The sequence below is a fragment of the Schistocerca gregaria genome, unplaced genomic scaffold (genome assembly GCF_023897955.1).
Source record: "Schistocerca gregaria isolate iqSchGreg1 unplaced genomic scaffold, iqSchGreg1.2 ptg000286l, whole genome shotgun sequence".
Taxonomy (NCBI): domain Eukaryota; kingdom Metazoa; phylum Arthropoda; class Insecta; order Orthoptera; family Acrididae; genus Schistocerca; species Schistocerca gregaria.
In genome coordinates this window covers 129,233-147,062 of record NW_026061776.1, presented here as the reverse complement: position 1 = coordinate 147,062, position 17,830 = coordinate 129,233, and the positions used below count along the sequence as shown (strand labels likewise).

General features: G+C 39.7%; 1 protein-coding gene and 1 non-coding gene across 2 annotated transcripts in view; both read right to left on the bottom strand.

Moving 5' to 3' along the window:
* Positions 1 to 10,970, bottom strand: part of LOC126305239 (2-oxoisovalerate dehydrogenase subunit alpha, mitochondrial) — a 173,789-nt gene extending 162,819 nt beyond the window's left edge. The window contains exon 1 of the mRNA XM_049992028.1: positions 10,588 to 10,970. Coding sequence (XP_049847985.1) covers positions 10,588 to 10,656 — 69 coding nt within the window. The 5' untranslated portion in view covers positions 10,657 to 10,970. The remainder of the gene's footprint in view (positions 1 to 10,587) is intronic.
* On the bottom strand, positions 7,571 to 7,645 carry Trnas-cga (transfer RNA serine (anticodon CGA)). Its single transcript has one exon. It is a non-coding gene; the product is annotated as a tRNA-Ser (tRNA).
* Positions 10,971 to 17,830: the final 6,860 nt, after the last annotated feature.

Genomic DNA, 17,830 nt, shown 5'->3' with positions numbered 1-17,830 from the left:
CGTTGTCATGTTCCAGACCTCACGCCAGCCTGCGTGAGCCGAGACCCGTGCATTTCGGCCTCCTTCAGTAACACGGTTGGCTCTCCTGCCAACCACAACAGAACCAGATATTTTTTTGAGACAAATGCTAGAGATCATTTATGAATATTCTGCAATTTCATCAGTTGCACATGGACTTTAAACAAGCACACAACAGTCCAGACAGAAATAGTATTCTCCAAAGTATGAATCACTTTAGTGAGGCTGATGGAAATGGCAATGAAAGCAACAGTTTGCAAGGCCAGAATAGAACATGAGTTGTCAGGAGAGTTCCATGTACGGATGGTGCAGTGGCAGGGAGAGATTATATCTGAATTACTCTTTAACTTAGCACAACAGAAGTTAATTGGGCAAAAGCAAACTAACCCATGGGGGAACAATATTTAACCAGCAAGTTCAGGTGGTGGAATATGCCGGTGACATAGCATTAAATGCACGGAATGTATGAAAGATAATTACGCTGCATCAGAAAGAGTGGTGCAGAAGTTAGAACTGGAAATGAATACATGCAAAACAAAGTACGTAGTAATGGGAGATGCTGGTAAGAATAACGAAGAGACTTGAATAGAGACAACTGGGAAAGAATATTAAAGAGCGGAAGCATTTTAATATCTATGTTTGACAATAACAGAAGATAGCAAGACATCAATAGGAATTCAAGGAAAGATAGCAAATGGACACTGATATTATTCAATGCAGAATACATTTAAGTCCAGAAATGTTAGTAGGAATACAGGAATCAAAATACGAGAATGTGCTGAAAAATAATGCTTTCGAATATTTTATGTGAAAACTCTTAAGCTTTTTGAGTAAGACAAGCATTACTGGCATTCCCCATCATTATTCCTCATCATGTCTACATATTTGCAAACCTCTGCCACTAGAGGGTTTCGAACTGTAGCATGTAACATGGCAGCACGTAAGGTAACTATGTCGGTGTGTGAGAAACAACATGCTGTAATTGAGTTTTAAATTTAAAAAAGTTTGTCCACATAAGGCACACTCTCTCATTCAGCATGACAATGCCAGACCACACCCAAGAGCCATGAGACCAGAAACAATCTGACACATTGGGTTCACAGTCCCGACTTGGCCCTATCGTGTTTCCAAAACTTAAAGAACACCTTTGAGGACTTCGCTTTGATAGTGATGAAGCATTGCAAGCAGAGGTGAAGTTGAGGCTCCATCAACAATGTCGAATATTCTACAGTGACAACACCAAAAAACTGGTCTCTCATTTGGAAAAATGTGTTTGTCATCAGGGTGACTACATTGTGAAATAAATACGTAGACATGAAGAATAAAGTAGAATGTCAATAACATTAATTTTATTTAAAAAGCTTTAAGAGTTTTCACATACAAAATTCAGAGTCAATAGTTTTCAGCACACACTCATATATTTGACTACTATTTGTGGATCTGAAGGCTAGTTGTTGAGAGGGGAAAGTAAGATTTTGAGAAAGATATTTGGGGCAGTGAGAGAGGAAGAAAGCTGGAGAATAAGGGCAGACACAGAACTACTGACACTTTTTGGGCAGAAGAAAAGTGCAGTGAAAAATCAAGCAAGATAAAACAAGGTGGGCTGGCTGTATTCTAAGAATGTCACAAACTAAGAGTGTTAAGAAAGTGTTTACAGGAAAGTCTGAAAGGAGAAGGAGAATAGGAAGATACAGAAGAGGATGTCAAAACGATGGGAACCAGGAACTGGATAAGGAAATTAATGGACAGAGACAAACGGTGGAAGTTGACAAAGGAGGACAATGTTTCCAAGGACTGTCCTGCTGACCAGTAAGTATGCATCTGGATTAAATTTTAGGCAAATCAAGGAACACTGTACAATAGGGGCCAAGTGAATGAAGCAATGCAGTTGTTGAGACATTGATCTCGTATTTAGGAGGACAGAGTGATTTATGTTTTCCTCAACCATTTCGGCAAAGGGTGAGATGGCTCCTTCATCAAGGCCTCAGCTGAGCACCTGTAATATCCTCATAAAGGCATACTTATATATTCTGTGTGTATGCGTATTTTGAACTATTTATTTTCACTATATTATGATGATACATCCACGTATCGTAGTGAGATGATATCTGGTAGTATGAATGAATGAATAAATAAATAAATAAGGACAGAGAGTTCTAATAGATGTAACACAATTCTTTTTTGCTGTTGTTCATGTACTAGCTGGCAAATGAAACTACCATATAACAAGTAACATCAACCTTTGGCTATGCAGCAGATGGCTGTACCAGCAAAATCCAGAATTTGAATTTCAGATAAAATAGTTAATAACTATTTCACCATATGAAGTACAAGCACAGAAAATACATTCAAAATAGTAACAGCAACAATATGAAAGCAAAGTAAACAAGGACCCTCCACACAAAGTGAGCACTTCCTATTTTGCAGCATTTAGACATAATCTGCTCAAGAGCTTGCCATTAATGCACTATCCTATACCATACTCTAACTCACTGCTTCAAATGCTGCACGTGGATACATTGACCGCATTTGTTCTACACCACACACAAACATAGCACTACCGCACAACTGTCCACGTGGCACTTAATGCTTGAGGAGTAATGTAACTTCCAGCCAACTGTTCATAATTTGGCTTATAGCTTAGCTTTTCACCGCTGCATTTCCAGACAGAGGTTCTCCTATTGCTTCTCTCTTGTTCTTGAACGTTTCCTCATTCTGTAGAGACCCTAGTATGAACAACAGGGATGACATGGGAGCAAATCTAAAACAAGCAGACTTCTCTTAGCCGATAACCCACTTCTACAGCATTAGAGCAGTAAATTTCACCTACTACCCAATGAGTATGACCCAACAATAGTAACCACAGAAATTTTACCCAATAACCCCACTTCTCCAGCATAAACATAGGAAAATTTCCTCTTCATGAAAGAATGTGTCATAGGTCTTTGACTGGAAAACTCTCACAGAAGAAGAGAGAAATTACTTAGTGACCTGACACCTCTTCCCAGTGTCGTGATAATGAGGTTATGCCCAATTGTGACAATTCGTCACCATGTGCAGACAATGAAAGCCAAGAGGAACTACCAAAGGGCAAGCCAAGCACTTCTTCATCAAAGAATATAGTAAATACACAGGGGCTTATGTTAGCTCTATTTTAATTGCTTTGCATTTGTCATTGGCAACAACTTCTCACCACAAGATTGGGATAAAGCAGACACAATAACATTCAATCACTCAGCAAGATTATCAGATTTCAATACTACGACATAAAAACTGAAGTGAGTAGTAGTGAACCTTTCATCAGAGGAACTTGATGAAACAGCTGCCTCAGCAATGGGCAATAGCATGAATTTCACAACTATATTTAACAGAATTACTGTTAAACAAACTGTCAGTGCCATCTAAGTATCCTCATTCTCTCTTCCGAAACTTTAAGCTGAAGATGTAAGACAGGATATGTTGTAAATTTTACAGAAAACGAAACCACCCAAATGCAATACAATTACACAGGGAAGGAAAACTCTCAGTCACCTAAAGAGAAAACAAAGCAATGTGGTGATGAAAGTGGATAACGGAAATGCTACGTTTGTTATGGACATTGAGGAATACCACAAGAAGATGGAACAACTATTAGCTGATCCTGTGTACTGCATGTTAAAAGGTAGTCTGATAAACAGAATCATTTGTAAAGTGAAAAATCTGTTATCACACTCCAGAATACATAGCTTAGTGCCAAGAGTCTAATGGTTCAGATGGCTCTGAGCACTATGGGACTCAACTTCTGAGGTCATCAGTCCTCTAGAACTTAGAACTACATAAACCTAACTAACCTAAGGACATCACACACACCCACGCCCGAGGCAGGATTCGAACCTGCAACCGTAGCGGTCGCACAGTTCCAGACTGTAGCGCCTAGAACCGCTTGGCCACCCCGGCCGGCAAGAATCTATTGCCCTTAATACTTCCCTCACCCAGAATGTATGGCCTACCCAAGATACACAAAGAATGGTGTCCGTTAAGACTGTCAGTGAGTGGAATTAGTTACCAACCTACTTTTCAGCACGTCATTTATCTGGAAACCTGAGACATCCAGTAGTAAAAACTAACACTTCTGACAACGATTTGAAATTTTTTTTGCAAAACTTTATGTACAATAAAGATATCTGATAGTGACATTCCTGTAAGCTTTGATGCGAAATCCTTATTTAGTAACACCCCAGCAACAGGTGCAATGGAGATCATAGGAGAGACAGCTGTTCTGCATTTTTGTGACCTAACTGAGTTACGGTATAGATTGAGCTATTTTAAATTTGGAGAAGAACTTTATGAACAGTCTAATGGTGGTGTTATAGGTTCATCCATGCTGCCAGTAGCAGCTGACATTTTAATGGAATATTTTGAGCAAAAAGCATTAAATAATGCTCCTTTAAAGCCCTCTTGTTTGCTTTGCTATGTGGATGATGGATTTGCTACAGAACTATGGCCCACAGCAAAGATGGACTTCACAGGATTCACAATTCCTTAAATGAGATTCACCGCAAAACCAACTTTCCCTCAGAGGATTTCTGTGAGGTTTGTCTCCCGTTCTTATATGTATTGGTAAATAGTAGCTCTAGCAACACTTTAGGACAGAGGGTGTATGGAAGGCCTACTAACATAAACAGGGATTTAGATGCCACTTCACACCATCACCCAGCCCAGAAGCAAGCAGTGCCCAATACTATTTTCATGGCGTTTTCCTGATCAGCACCAACAGCCTGGAATCAGAGTTGGAATTCTTGAAGAATACAATGAAGCCAAATGGCAATGCTAGTTTGTCCACAGACACGGTCTTTGAACAAAATATTAATTATGCTAAATTATGCGAATAAAAATTATGAGCAACCACCTTCTCACTCTGTTATTTTTTTCTGTGGTTACTGACTACATCAGCCGAACTCTCTGAAAATTGGTATACAGCTATCTTTCTTCAGCCGAAACAAAACAAAAAAAGTGGATGGACGTGATTACCTCCACACTGTGGGTGTCTATGAAATGACGTGTGGTTGTGGCATAGTGCATATAGACGAAACAGGACAGACTGTTAAAATACGAACTAAGGAACACAAACGCCACAAGCGGCTACAACGAAGTGTGAAATCTGTGGTACAGAAAATCTTGAGAATTGTGGCCTGGACAGTGATTTCAGGAATGTATGTGTGCTGTCTAAAAGTCTGAGAAGTGATTAAAATTTGTAAGAATGAATGTAACTTCAACAGAGAGGACAGCTATACAATTCCTGCTTTGTGGCTCCCCGCCATCAAGGAACTGACTATGAGGCCATGTTATGCAACAATACCAACGATGTCCAGGATACAGCCTCTACGGACAATAACATTTTTGATAAAGATTCCCCCTTTCCTGCTCTGCCATTTTGCTTCTTTCCCATGATGGTTGCCTACCAAAAGCAGTAGGAAGAATCTGAACCAATAGCTCTTCTTTGGCACAAGTGCAGGAAAAATCCCTTTATATCCAATCATGATGGCCCACCAGTGGTAGCCATAGGAGTTTCTTAGTAACCCCACTTCTTCACTATAAAAATGGAAAAATCTCCCTTTATAATGCTATACAACACTCAGCTTTGGCAGTGTTCAGTTAATCATGGACACCAAAAGACCCTGAAGGAGATCCCAACAGAGGGATCAAAACCTTTATCATATAAAATAAATAACAAGGCCTACCAACCCAGAAGATTTTACCTTCAATAACAGCTACAAAGGCCTGGAGACACACAATTATGTTCTTGTCATGCATTATAAGGAATATATTTAACCAAGTACTCTGGCAGTATTGCTCACCAAACCACTTGGATCTCTTTCTTTACGCCACAATCATTATGTCATATTTCTAGCTTTAATATTTTTAACTTACCTATACTGCACATACTGTTTTCTCAACACACAAAGACGTGACCTATTTCTTGATGCTTTACTCTCATTTCATTCATTTTGCATTTCTGCAGAATTCACGAAATCTTAAAAGTATGTGAATAGGAGAACTGGCTCCACAGATGGAACAAACCACTAATTACGAGCAGGAAAATGACATGAAACAAAATTCCATATTATTCCAAATGAAATTGAAAGCTGTACTGCATTCAGATCTGCTGCTTGACTTATCTAACAGTATACTGGGGGCACAGAGCTAAATCTCAGGGCTTCCTGTGGATGACTGGACTTCCATGGTATGATGTATTTGCAACATTTCAATATTTACTTCATAAACAGGGGATAAAAATAGATACTATATTTAATAGTCAGTTTTCACATGAACTCTGTACGTCCTAGTGGGAAGAAGGTTCTGGATTAACATCTGAGCACAAGGGTCAAAAAGTTACGATTCCACCCTCTCCTCTGATCTGTCACATAACTGTGTTGTGTTGCATGGCGACATGGTGGTGCAGTGTTAAGTCAGGTCTGTCTGTAGATGGTGTGTTGTTGTATTTGGGGGCACTCTCTTATATTGATGTTTATGTTTCAAAGTTGTTTTAATGAGTCATTCAGTGTTGTACACAGTGTGTCAGGTTGTTATTCAAAGAGTGTGTGCCAGTTTGCTAGCGAGTTACTTTGATTTTGCATATCGTGGCCAACAGATTCTTGTCTGTATTTTGAATTATTAGTGCTGTCTCTTCCTTATGGTTGGAGACTTAATATTATTTATCTTCTTTTGGTAGTCACTGATATGACATTAATTTAAGAGCAGGTCACTGCTTGTTATTTTTGTTATTATACTTGGATTGTAATGTTTGATATTTCTGTTTATGTTTAGAGTTGTTTGAGTTTATTGAAATTGGTGTAGATGCAAGTTTCCGAAAACTTCAGAGTTTTTCTTGTTAGCGTTTGGTAATTGTGTTAGAACATGGTTGATAGGTACCATGGATATTGGTTTGCCACTGCTGGTTAGATTACACGTTAGCTATTAGTTACGTCTTCATTTGTTGTACTGTAAATTTCGTATCAGACAGGCAGGGTAAGTGAAGGTTTAGAGGACAGATATGACGATTTGAGGGTGTTGGTTGTTGGTACTGCAGGCTTCACTTTAGCTGGCACATAGGCCAAGTGAAATTCGTGGTATCAAGTTTTGGAGTTGTGAGTGGGTTCATTGTATAGAAGGTTGTGAATCAGCTGTATAGGTCAAGTGAAACTACCAGGGGTTATTCTAAAAAATCTGGCATATTTGAGCCCCAGGTCATAATATGATTTATTTAAATGCATTTAAGCATTCTCAAATATCTTGAATTTAGCTTAAAACTATATTACATCATTAATTTACTTATTTTTAAATAAAATTATTCAATTTTGTTAAATATTTCAGTAACAGTATGTGAGATATCACCTCTTACTTCTCCTCTACATCTACCTTGGTTACATTAAGTTAAATTGGACAACACATTATAAAGGGTTTTAATTTTTAACCAGTTTAACAATTACAAAATTTATTAACAATGAGACACTACTGTATTTTTTGTTAAAACCATTTTTAAAGTTGAAATTTCCTGGCATATTAAAACTGTGTGCTCGACCGAGACTCGAACTCGGGACCTTTGCCTTTCGCGGGCAAGTGCTCTACCAACTGAGCTACCGAAGCACGACTCACGACCGGTCCTCACAGCTTTACTTCTGCCAGTACCTCCTCTCCTACCTTCCAAACTTTGCAGAAGCTCTCCTGCGAACCATGCAGAACTAGCACTCCTGAAAGAAAGGATACTGCAGAGACATGGCTTAGCTACAGCCTGGGGGATGTTTCCAGAATGAGATTTCCACTCTGCAGCGGAGTACGCGCTGATACTTAAAAACTGTTCAAACCTAGTCCCATGCTACAGCTTCACCTCTGTGAATAAGAGTTATAGTTCAATAAATGTCTCATACAGTGTCCCAGTAGCTTTCTCCTTCATGTAAGGGGAACCGCAAGCAGCCATCTTGATTTTTGGGCAGTTATTGCATGGCTTGTATGATTGTAGAGTTTGAGTTAAATTATTACAGCGCCAAGAAGAAATAATGACATTAATGATCATCACCTCAGATACTCCAATGTTCATTGTTTTGGGTAAGTTTTAATCATTTATAATTGTTATTTTTATCAATTGATTACACATTAATTGTTAATTAACACTAAGGAGATAGGAAAGTCTAACCTCACAAGCAGCAGCTCAACATCTAATTTTGTGAATGTTTCTCACCTCCGTGAAAACTGATCTTCACAGAGGTGAGAATGTAGTATCGGAATGTTGATTAGTGATTAAACGACAAAATAAGCTGTCTTATTTATCAAATTAGAAAAGCTATGTCTGTATATAAGTGACAAATTTATCTTTTAACTAGACAGTGATTTTTTTAAAAAATGGTTTAGGCTCTAACTTATGATTTCCAAAATATTACAAGGTCAGCTTCAGGCATCAAAATGATCCTATTTTATTTACCTCTAAAAATTAGTGATGGAATTATGTAGCTTATTTATGCTTGCTGAGTAGGTTTACCTTAATGTTCTGTATAATAGCCTAATGTTTTTTAGTTTTTAAATCTAGTCGCTGTACTCCCAGACTTGCTTCTGGCTACGGCTTGGGATTTTTAGGGCAATTTGTTCATATTCCCTGGAAAAGAGAATGTCTCTTATGTAGAATGGTGTGAAATTGTGACAGTTTTAAATCTGCCAAACACCAGTAATCAAGGACAGTGCCGATTTGAAAAATTATAATATTTTGGCCTGATGTACCATTTGTATCTTGAGCTATTCATACTGCAATAGCACGAACAATCAATAATGATTCATTTCATGTTTCAATGACAATTATTAAATTCTAACTTACGCAGTATTCAGGTACTTCAGGCAGGTCTCACCTCCATTACTACCAATCTCACCTCCACTATTATGTTGAATAATTTTTTAGTTTTTTTTTTCACAAAATACTTTTTTTTTGCAGGAGGGGGAGTGGGGGGGGGGGGGGGGGGGGTACACCATTATTGGAGTACTGGTTTACTTGATTGCACTAAGATCTAAATACATAAAACTTCATTTTCAAAAACAATTTATTTTACAAAAATGTCCAATTTTTGAGAATGGCCCGATACTGAGTTGTGTGTAGGTTTCTTGGTATCAAAGGCTATACAGGTCAAGTAAAATTTGGACTACTTTGTTTCCATATTTTGTTTGGGTTTACTGGTACCATTTACTTCGTAGGTGACACAAAATTTATGACAACAATCATTTGTGTTGCACATCAAGAATTTTGTGCGCTTTTTTTTTTCCTCTCTCTCTCACTATTTATACCGATGTTCATAAAGTTTGCCCCTACCCAAAACCCCCTACTCCCTGCAATTATCCCAATAGTTTCATTCTATTGCTGGAGTTTACTATTTCGAGTGTTAGTTATGTTTGTTCACAAGTGTAGTGAGTGACTTCATCCTCTGCATATGCTTGAAATATCAATGCCCGTCACCTTTATGATGTCACGAGTCGAGAGCAAATGTACGGAGCTGGTTGTTGTTATGCAGATAAGGACAATACAAATTTATAAAAAAAATTCTCATGTCATACAAATCAATAAAGACCGGGTCGTCCAGTGACATTACTATGTTGTGTCTGTGCATTTGATATGGATTACATGTTTCATCATGTACTTCGTTCATAAATGTTTATTAGGAACGAACAACATACATTTAAATTTTTTTTTTAAATTGTACTTAAATACCGTATGTGTGAATAATCTAGTAAATACCAAAGATGATGGTGACACCATGCATCAGATTTAATTAATCCTCCATTGTAACTTGTACTTTGAATTTATTGAAATAATATATTATTGTATCAATTTATCCATAAATTGAGAGACATAATTACCAAACACAAAATAAATATAACATATGCCACGATCTTGATCAGCCTACAACATTTTCCCCACAGGTACGCAGGAAATGTTTGGCACTCCAAACAAGGACGTACTGAACTATCTGTATATTCTCTAAGTAAAAATGTGTAACCTAAGTTCTCTACCACTTAATTTTTTGCCTTAGTGTCAGAAAATGTATAACTTGTTACATTGTGCCATGATGCTACGGCATGTCTCCTGCTGGCCAAATTTTAAGTGTTTTTGCAGTTGATAATCAAAATTGCAATAACGGTAAATGATACTTCAAAATGAGGACTTAAACTGAATCTTTATAACGCTATTTTCTTTTCAAGCAAGACAGATTACTGACCAGATTACTCCCTCGCCGATGATCACACCGTGCAAATCTCAAACAACTAGTTGTAAGCAGGAAGTTACTTCAGTTGTTATCAAGGCAAGAAGTTGGTTACAGTTCGTTGAATTTCTATTTGGGGCATGTAACTTCAGGCGAGTAATATGACTTAACAGGAGATGTGTCTGCATGGCACTTGTTTTTCCAGAAAATGTGAGGTCATTTCACAAAGTTGGTATTCCACGCTAGCAACAACAGTTTTATACTACCGTCGAATCCTGTACCACGCCTGGGAAAATATTATTCGGTTTGAATCCCGCGCTAAATACTGACAATACACAAACATACTTACTCGGAAGGAAAACGGCAACAACAAACGCTGAGAAACTTTCACTCCACGAGAAATAACTCTAGATGCCATTTCCTTCAGGAATCAAAACAACAGGAAACGACACAAATTTCACCATTCATAACACATGTCGTCATCAAATAGTCATATCGATTAGTTGGCTCCAGAAACCATATCGTTTTTACAAGCTCCAAACAATAGCACGTGTTTCGAACTTAATTAGTTGCGTATTCCATAGATGTTGGCCACGAGAGTTTGTTGCGAAGCCAAATGAATCAGATTGTAGAAATACTATCAAGGAATTAATCTGTGACGCTGATGTCACTGTCACATGGCGCTTTAGTAGTAATACAGCAGCTTTCTAGGGGAATAGGTGACATCGATTCCAGTTCATAATGAAGGCCAGTGTACAATCAAAAGATAAAACAAAACACTATTCGGGGTAATGTTAACTACGGCATAATTTGGAGTGCGCGTTGTACGATGCCATTTTATTCCCCAGTTAGTTATATCTGGCGTAGCATTCCCATTCCGATTGGTAGCGCAAATCAAGCTTGAAGACAATTTTTGCACGCAAAAATAGCGCCATTCGGTTTAGAATGGGGGTGGGTTAAATGCTGATTCACACTAGATCGTCAGATAACGTAAGTTCAAGATGTATTCATAATTAATGTCAACCAATTCAGTTCGTTCAGCACCTTCGTTGACACACTGCCATGAAAAATTTACTTAGAAATTTCTAGAATCAATTTCAAGCGAGGAATCTAGGAATATATTACAACCCCCATGCGTCGCCCCCCCCCCCCCCCCCATATAAACAGCGAAGACAGTATTAGACTAATTGCAGACAATTTAAACAGTCATTCTTCTGCCATTACATACATGAATGGAACGGGAGAAAGATCTAATAACTAGTACAATGGGATGTTCCCTCTGCCATGTACTTCACAGTGGTTTTTCAAAGTATGAATGTAGATATATGCCTCGTGAAAACGTCAACGACACAAAAGTGACATGTTCAGTAACGGAACTGACAAAAAGTTATGGCCACTATATTGTTAATATTTGCAACTATTCTTCCTCAGTTGTTCGTGACAAGCCAAACTTACATGACTAGCGGTGAGTTCTCGATAACAGCTAACACAGCACGCCACATGTTAGCAGAACTTCATACTTCTAAAAGCTTTGGATTGCACAACGTTTATGGCATTTAGCTAATGATTAAAATTATATATGCACAGTATCTCTCTTCTACATCAGATTATCACCCTTTAAGTGCTAACTCCCCCCCCCCCCCCCAACAATTTTACCATAAACAGACTCCAAACTAGGTGACATATCATATCACAGTTGTCAAGAAGGGCTTATTTCATTAAACAGCCCATTAGAGTTATACAGTTATAAAGAAATTTTTGTGTTTTATTCGTAAAATAACTTATTCTATGAAGAACTTTGCATGAAAAAATTATTGAGGATGCATGGGATGCTTTAACATGAATCAAAAGGTTTTATTTTTTGTTTGTATGCCATGCAAAGTTACATTTGGAATATTTGACAGAGACTTTTTTTTTAAAGCGCCATTTATTTAATTTGTATAATTGTTCATAAATATGCTGACAGAACAGTATGGGCTCCACACTGTGCCTGAGTAGAAGTCTCACACTACTGTTGTTTACACACTGGTCAGCCACAAACAAATCATTAACATCCATTGCTACTGCAGAATGTTCCTTTGTAGCAGATTCATAGAAGTATTTTATTTGCAACAACATAAGTTTGTGCTAAACATAACCTATAAAATTAATAGAGGGATAACAAAACCCCCATCAGTACTTGTATATATGGTAAAACCGTTCCTAACTGCCAAATTTGTTTCTGTTATCAGAAAAACTTTGCAGTATTTACAGCTTTTTTATATAATTTTCTGCACTGTAGCCACTAATGTAATGAAACAGAGACGAGTTTTCACCCAAAATCACAGTACCATCGTCATCATCATCCTCTAATCCCAGTACATTTAAATCTTGTGGATGGTTGATAAATTGTTGATCCATAGTAGATGTCATCTTTTGTAATCAGAATGTTTCCACATTAATATAACTTGCAAGAGTCAAGTCTTTAACTGAAAGATCTGTATTTCCCTCTCCCTGCACTTGCTTATGGTCAGCCTTAATGTGCATAACCAAGCCATTATCAATAACTACATGACAGAAACTTTAGGGACATCTTTCACAAACAAGAGACAAATGGAATTTATGTTTCTTATTCTGAACAAGTCACTCGTATTACGTTTCATATTTATATCGATCATCGTTTTGAGGTAATATAATGACTGCTCCAATTGTTACAACACTTGTGCTTTAAGTTATAGCAATTTTAAACTGCTAGTTTTGTTTCTGTTATCAGAAAGCTTTGCAGTATTTACAGCTTTTTTATATAATTTTGTGCACTTTAGCCACTGATGTAATGAAACAGAAACGAGTTTTCACCCAAAATCACAATACCATCGTCATCATCATCCTCTAATCCCAGTACATTTAAATCTTTCCTGCGATCTTCAGGATATTCTCTCCCAGATCGTCATGCAGATGGATACTTGGAGCAGCCAGATGTCAGAGTCAGAAGGGAACTGCAGTTTCAAAATTATGTATGTAGTTAAACTTTTCTATTATTATTGATTAACACCAATGTTGTTTACAATGTGGGGTCGTAACACTTCCAAATTAACAATCTCACATCAAAATTACCTTCAGTCTAAGAAGAGAAATTCTAAACTCTACATTCTAAAATTTTGCGAGATGTAAGGTCTGCTCACAGTCACACCTAGAGGCTCTCCAAATAACTCATGTCATTGTGGACACCTATTGACAGGAATGTCTTTCGCCTGATTACCAAACCAGCTTACTGGAGCCTCGGATCAGAATTCCCACTGGTGTGCAAGGAAGTCATTCTTATGCATGTTATATTGGTGAACGGTCAGTGCAGCAAGCACACAAATGTTCCACTTCCCATTTGTGAACCAGTGCTAAGTGCTGCACAGTGACTGTTTGAGGATAAATCTGGAGAGTCGACCTTGTGCATTGGTTAGCAGCATGTAGCTTGTGAGTGCCACAGCTTTCTGAACAGGACCAGTCACATTCCCGCCATATATGGCTCGCATGCCACATCCTTTTCAACTCCAGATTCCATTAATTCCATGTGCAGCAACACACACAACGGTCATGTACGTTGTATTGCTTCAAGCCAGTGCTGAGTGTCCATATGGACCATCCCATTTACTTCTCAATGGGCTTTTAATCTTTCTTCATGTGCGAAGGTGCTCAGTCACTGTATTTCTTTTACTTTTATGTATTGTTTCCCACAGCCTCTATGACGGCCAAACTTTTGGTGTTTTTGTTGAATTTTCTAACGTGTGTTAATCTTAGTGAAGGCCCCCACATAAGAATTTAACGTCGGTTTGTTTCTTTGTCATAACTGACGAACTAAGAACCTTGGCTGCACAAATCAGGCCCCAAATTTTTGTACAGATCATTTTTTCTACCTATGTTTTGGTAAATAATGTGCAGTAGTATTTCTGCTCTAATAAATAGCTTGTGTTACCGAAAATTTTTCTAGAAGGTTTTTCTTGCTTCACTGGAACATGCATTCGATGTATAACTTTCCACCTTCTCCTTCTGTTTCCCTTATGTTCCTTAGCTCTGTAGCGATAATGTGTGTTGTGCAGTGAAACATTTATGGCGCTGGAGTGTGTTTTCACACTAGTGATCTGGACTTCAAAGACCCTCCTTCTACTGCCCCCATTTCTCGCATGTTCCATGCAGCGCACCTTCCCTGTTAGGCATGAAATAAATGAAATATATTTGCAGTTGCGAACATTGACAACCATCAGCTGTATAATGGAATGAAAATGGAATGAAAATTTGTGTCAGACTTGAAGCCGGATTTCCCGCTTTTTGCGAGCGGTGCCTTCCTGTTAGGCTATCTGAGCACGACTCATGGGCAGATCTAAACTACCATTTGTCGGCAACCATGTGTCTATAACCTGTACTCATGTATTCACTACGTAAATTCCCATACAGGGGAGACATTGTTCTTGAAAGTCGCTTATGCGGTGTCAGGATGCACGCATGCGTGTCCAAAGGAACACTGCATTGTAATTTGGAATAACACAGGCACTGCAATATTGCATTTGTCCAATGACACTGGGCAAACGACTTTTAAGTACAATGTCTCGCCTGTACTGGGATATACATAATGGATATACGAATACAGGTTGTAGATATGTGGTTGATGACATGTGTTTGTCTGGATCTGGCAGAGAGTTGTGCTTGGATTACCTAATGGCACTGGTAACGAGAAGCAGGAAATACGAGTTCAAGGTCAGGTCTGGTTCATATTTTCATGGTTTTCATTTCATTGTGTAGCTCATGGTTGTCCATATTCACAACTATGAATACATTTCATGTATTTCATAAAAGCTGTAGTCGCCACAGTGCCTGTTCCTTTGGACATTCGTGCATGTCGTTCATGGCAGAGTGTTTCATACAGTGAGACCCCTGCAACCAGTCTGCCCAACCTGCTGACACAGATGGCTCCGCAAAGGCAATCCTCAAACGGTCTGGAATTATGAGAGACACACCGCAGTTCGCCTTTACCAGTGCTCCACAGTCTGGCAGCTACTGTATATTAAAAGAGGCCTAGTCATTCAAAACACAGCACTCCGACACACTATTTTCTTCAAAAGAGTGTCCTGATGTGAAGCCCACCCAGCTTATGCAATACCTCCATGCCTTAGCCAAACTCAGTTTATTGCTGGACAAGCTTTTATTCCAGAGCTGGAATTCTTACGTGCGTGCTGTGATCTATAGAGCACTCACCATGCAGGACTCCCGCCACTGCCATAATAGCAGTCTGTATGCTTGAGTCACTCATCCCCCCACTGGCTGCAGCCACCACCCAGTCCCTTTACCCCCACCACCTACTTCAGCCCCCTTCCACTGCCAAGGCAAAAAGGCCCCATCGTAAATGGGCCATGCATAATCGGGAACTGCTCACAGTCTAAGAGACAGTGAAGTACTACTGTCCTTCTGTTGAGGGATGCTCTTTCACCATGCCTCCGTGATGCCTTGGCAAGTACAAGACTTTCATGTATCATGACCTCACGTAGTGCACTAATGTAATGCTATGCGTCAGTGCATCAATGCATGCCAGCCACCTGTCCGCCCAAAATACTCAGGCCCTTATCTCGTTTTACAATGAAAAGAAAAAACATTTACTTTGGATTTAAATGGCGTCCCCTCAGTTGTGTCCTCAACAGTTTTAAGCCAGCTCACATGCTCACCCTCAATGATGCCTGTATGCCAACAACAGCTGAGGTCTCCCTGCCCATCACTGATGCTGCTGATTTCATGACCAATGTGGCCCAGTCGCTACTGGTGCCATCCCAATGTCACACCCAGCACCTCTGAACCTATTGCTGTGCCACGCAGCACTTTCTTTTCTGAGTTGTAGTCCCAACGCCATTGCACCTCACCAGGTCCACCTTCAGCCATTGTGCCATTGTGCCAGTCGCCTGCTGTGTGTTTTGGACAGCCTCCTGCCACCATTCACAGTGGGTCACCTGGGCTACATTCCTCCAAACCCACCCACATGGCAGGTGCCACCCACTTCTGTACTATGTCGCCATTGCCGCCACACCATCCCAGCCACTAGCAGTAGTCAGCTGTTTGCCCACATTACACACCATTCCTGCATGCACTGCTGTCACTGTGACAACTGTCAGCTACCATAGACCTCTTCTGATGCCAGCTCCCACTACTCGACTGACCTCACGCTACCACGTCAAAAACACTCACTGCTGCTTCACCCGCATACCAGCATTTGATGCCCCGGAGCTGCAGTCAGCGTTATTAGCCTAACATCCTCCTCTTCTTTGGTGTGGGGGGGAGGGGGACTGGCCCCTCTCTAAATTCTAAAATTTCACGAGTTGTGCAGTCTGCCCTAGCGGCGACTCTCCCCTTACAGTCACACGTAGATGCTCTCCAAAGCACCTGCGACATAGTGGGCACTACTGACAGGAATGTGTTTGCCCCCAATACTGCGACCTGCCCACCGGAGCTTCCGCTCAGAATTCTCATCGGCGTGGGAGGCAGGCATTCTTCTGTGTGTTCTGGTGATGAACGGTCGATGAAACTGGCCCACGAATGCTAGCTACACTTTTCGTTCGTTAACCAGTGCTTCCAACATGACATGAGTGCTGTACATTCTGTACGGAGACTATTCGAGGGTAAATATGGGGAGTTGATGTAGTGCAGCAGTTAGCGGCAGAGAGCCTGTGGGCATCACAGCTTTCCGATTAGGATCAGTTGCACTTTAGCCATTTATGGCTCGCGCATCGCATCCTCTTTAGCATTCCTGAGACGCCTTGGAAAGCCTGCCTTCCAATTTCGTTAGTATCACGTGCAACGACAATGTAAGCATTTTGTATGTTGTTCTGCTTCGTGCAGTGTCGAGATTCCATGTGGAGTGTCCCAATCTCACACAGCTTTTAACATTCCCTCACTTGCGACGGCACACAGTCACTGTATCTCTCTTATTTTTATTCGTTGTTTCCCAAGGCTTTTACAAGGGATGAACTTTAGTGTTTATCTTTGTGTAACCTAATAAATAGCTTGTTTTACCGAAAATTCATCCCACTGAATTTACATTGCATCACTGGAACACGTATTCCATACATCGCTTCCAGCCTTCTCCTTCCATTTCCCTTGAGTTTACTGGCTCTATATGCATTACTCAGTGAAATTCGTACGGCACTACACTGCGTTTCCACAAAACTAACTTTTTTTCAGACAAGGATGGTGTAAGGCAGGAGCAGGCACAGCATGCTAAACTTCGCACGCCCCATGTGTGTGGGCTGTGCATGGACCAAGGCTCAACCTGTTTTGGCTTTACTCGTTCTTTCACAGAAGTATTTGATACAGTGTGGCATTACATTTAGTAGTGCAATGCGGCTTTTTTTTTTTTTACTACCCTCTCCAGTTCCGCAGAATCTTGGTGTCAGCACTGTTTACTCTTCACTATTTGTTCGTAATGTGAAGAACATTCACAGATCCTGTGTCTCTTTGCACAAAAAGAGGCAGTCTAGCGATCTATCATTACAAAACTTTAAAAATGAATGAGAGTGACAGAAGAGAGGGATGAGAATTCTCAATATACACTGGGGTCCAAAATTAAAGCAACAAAAGGA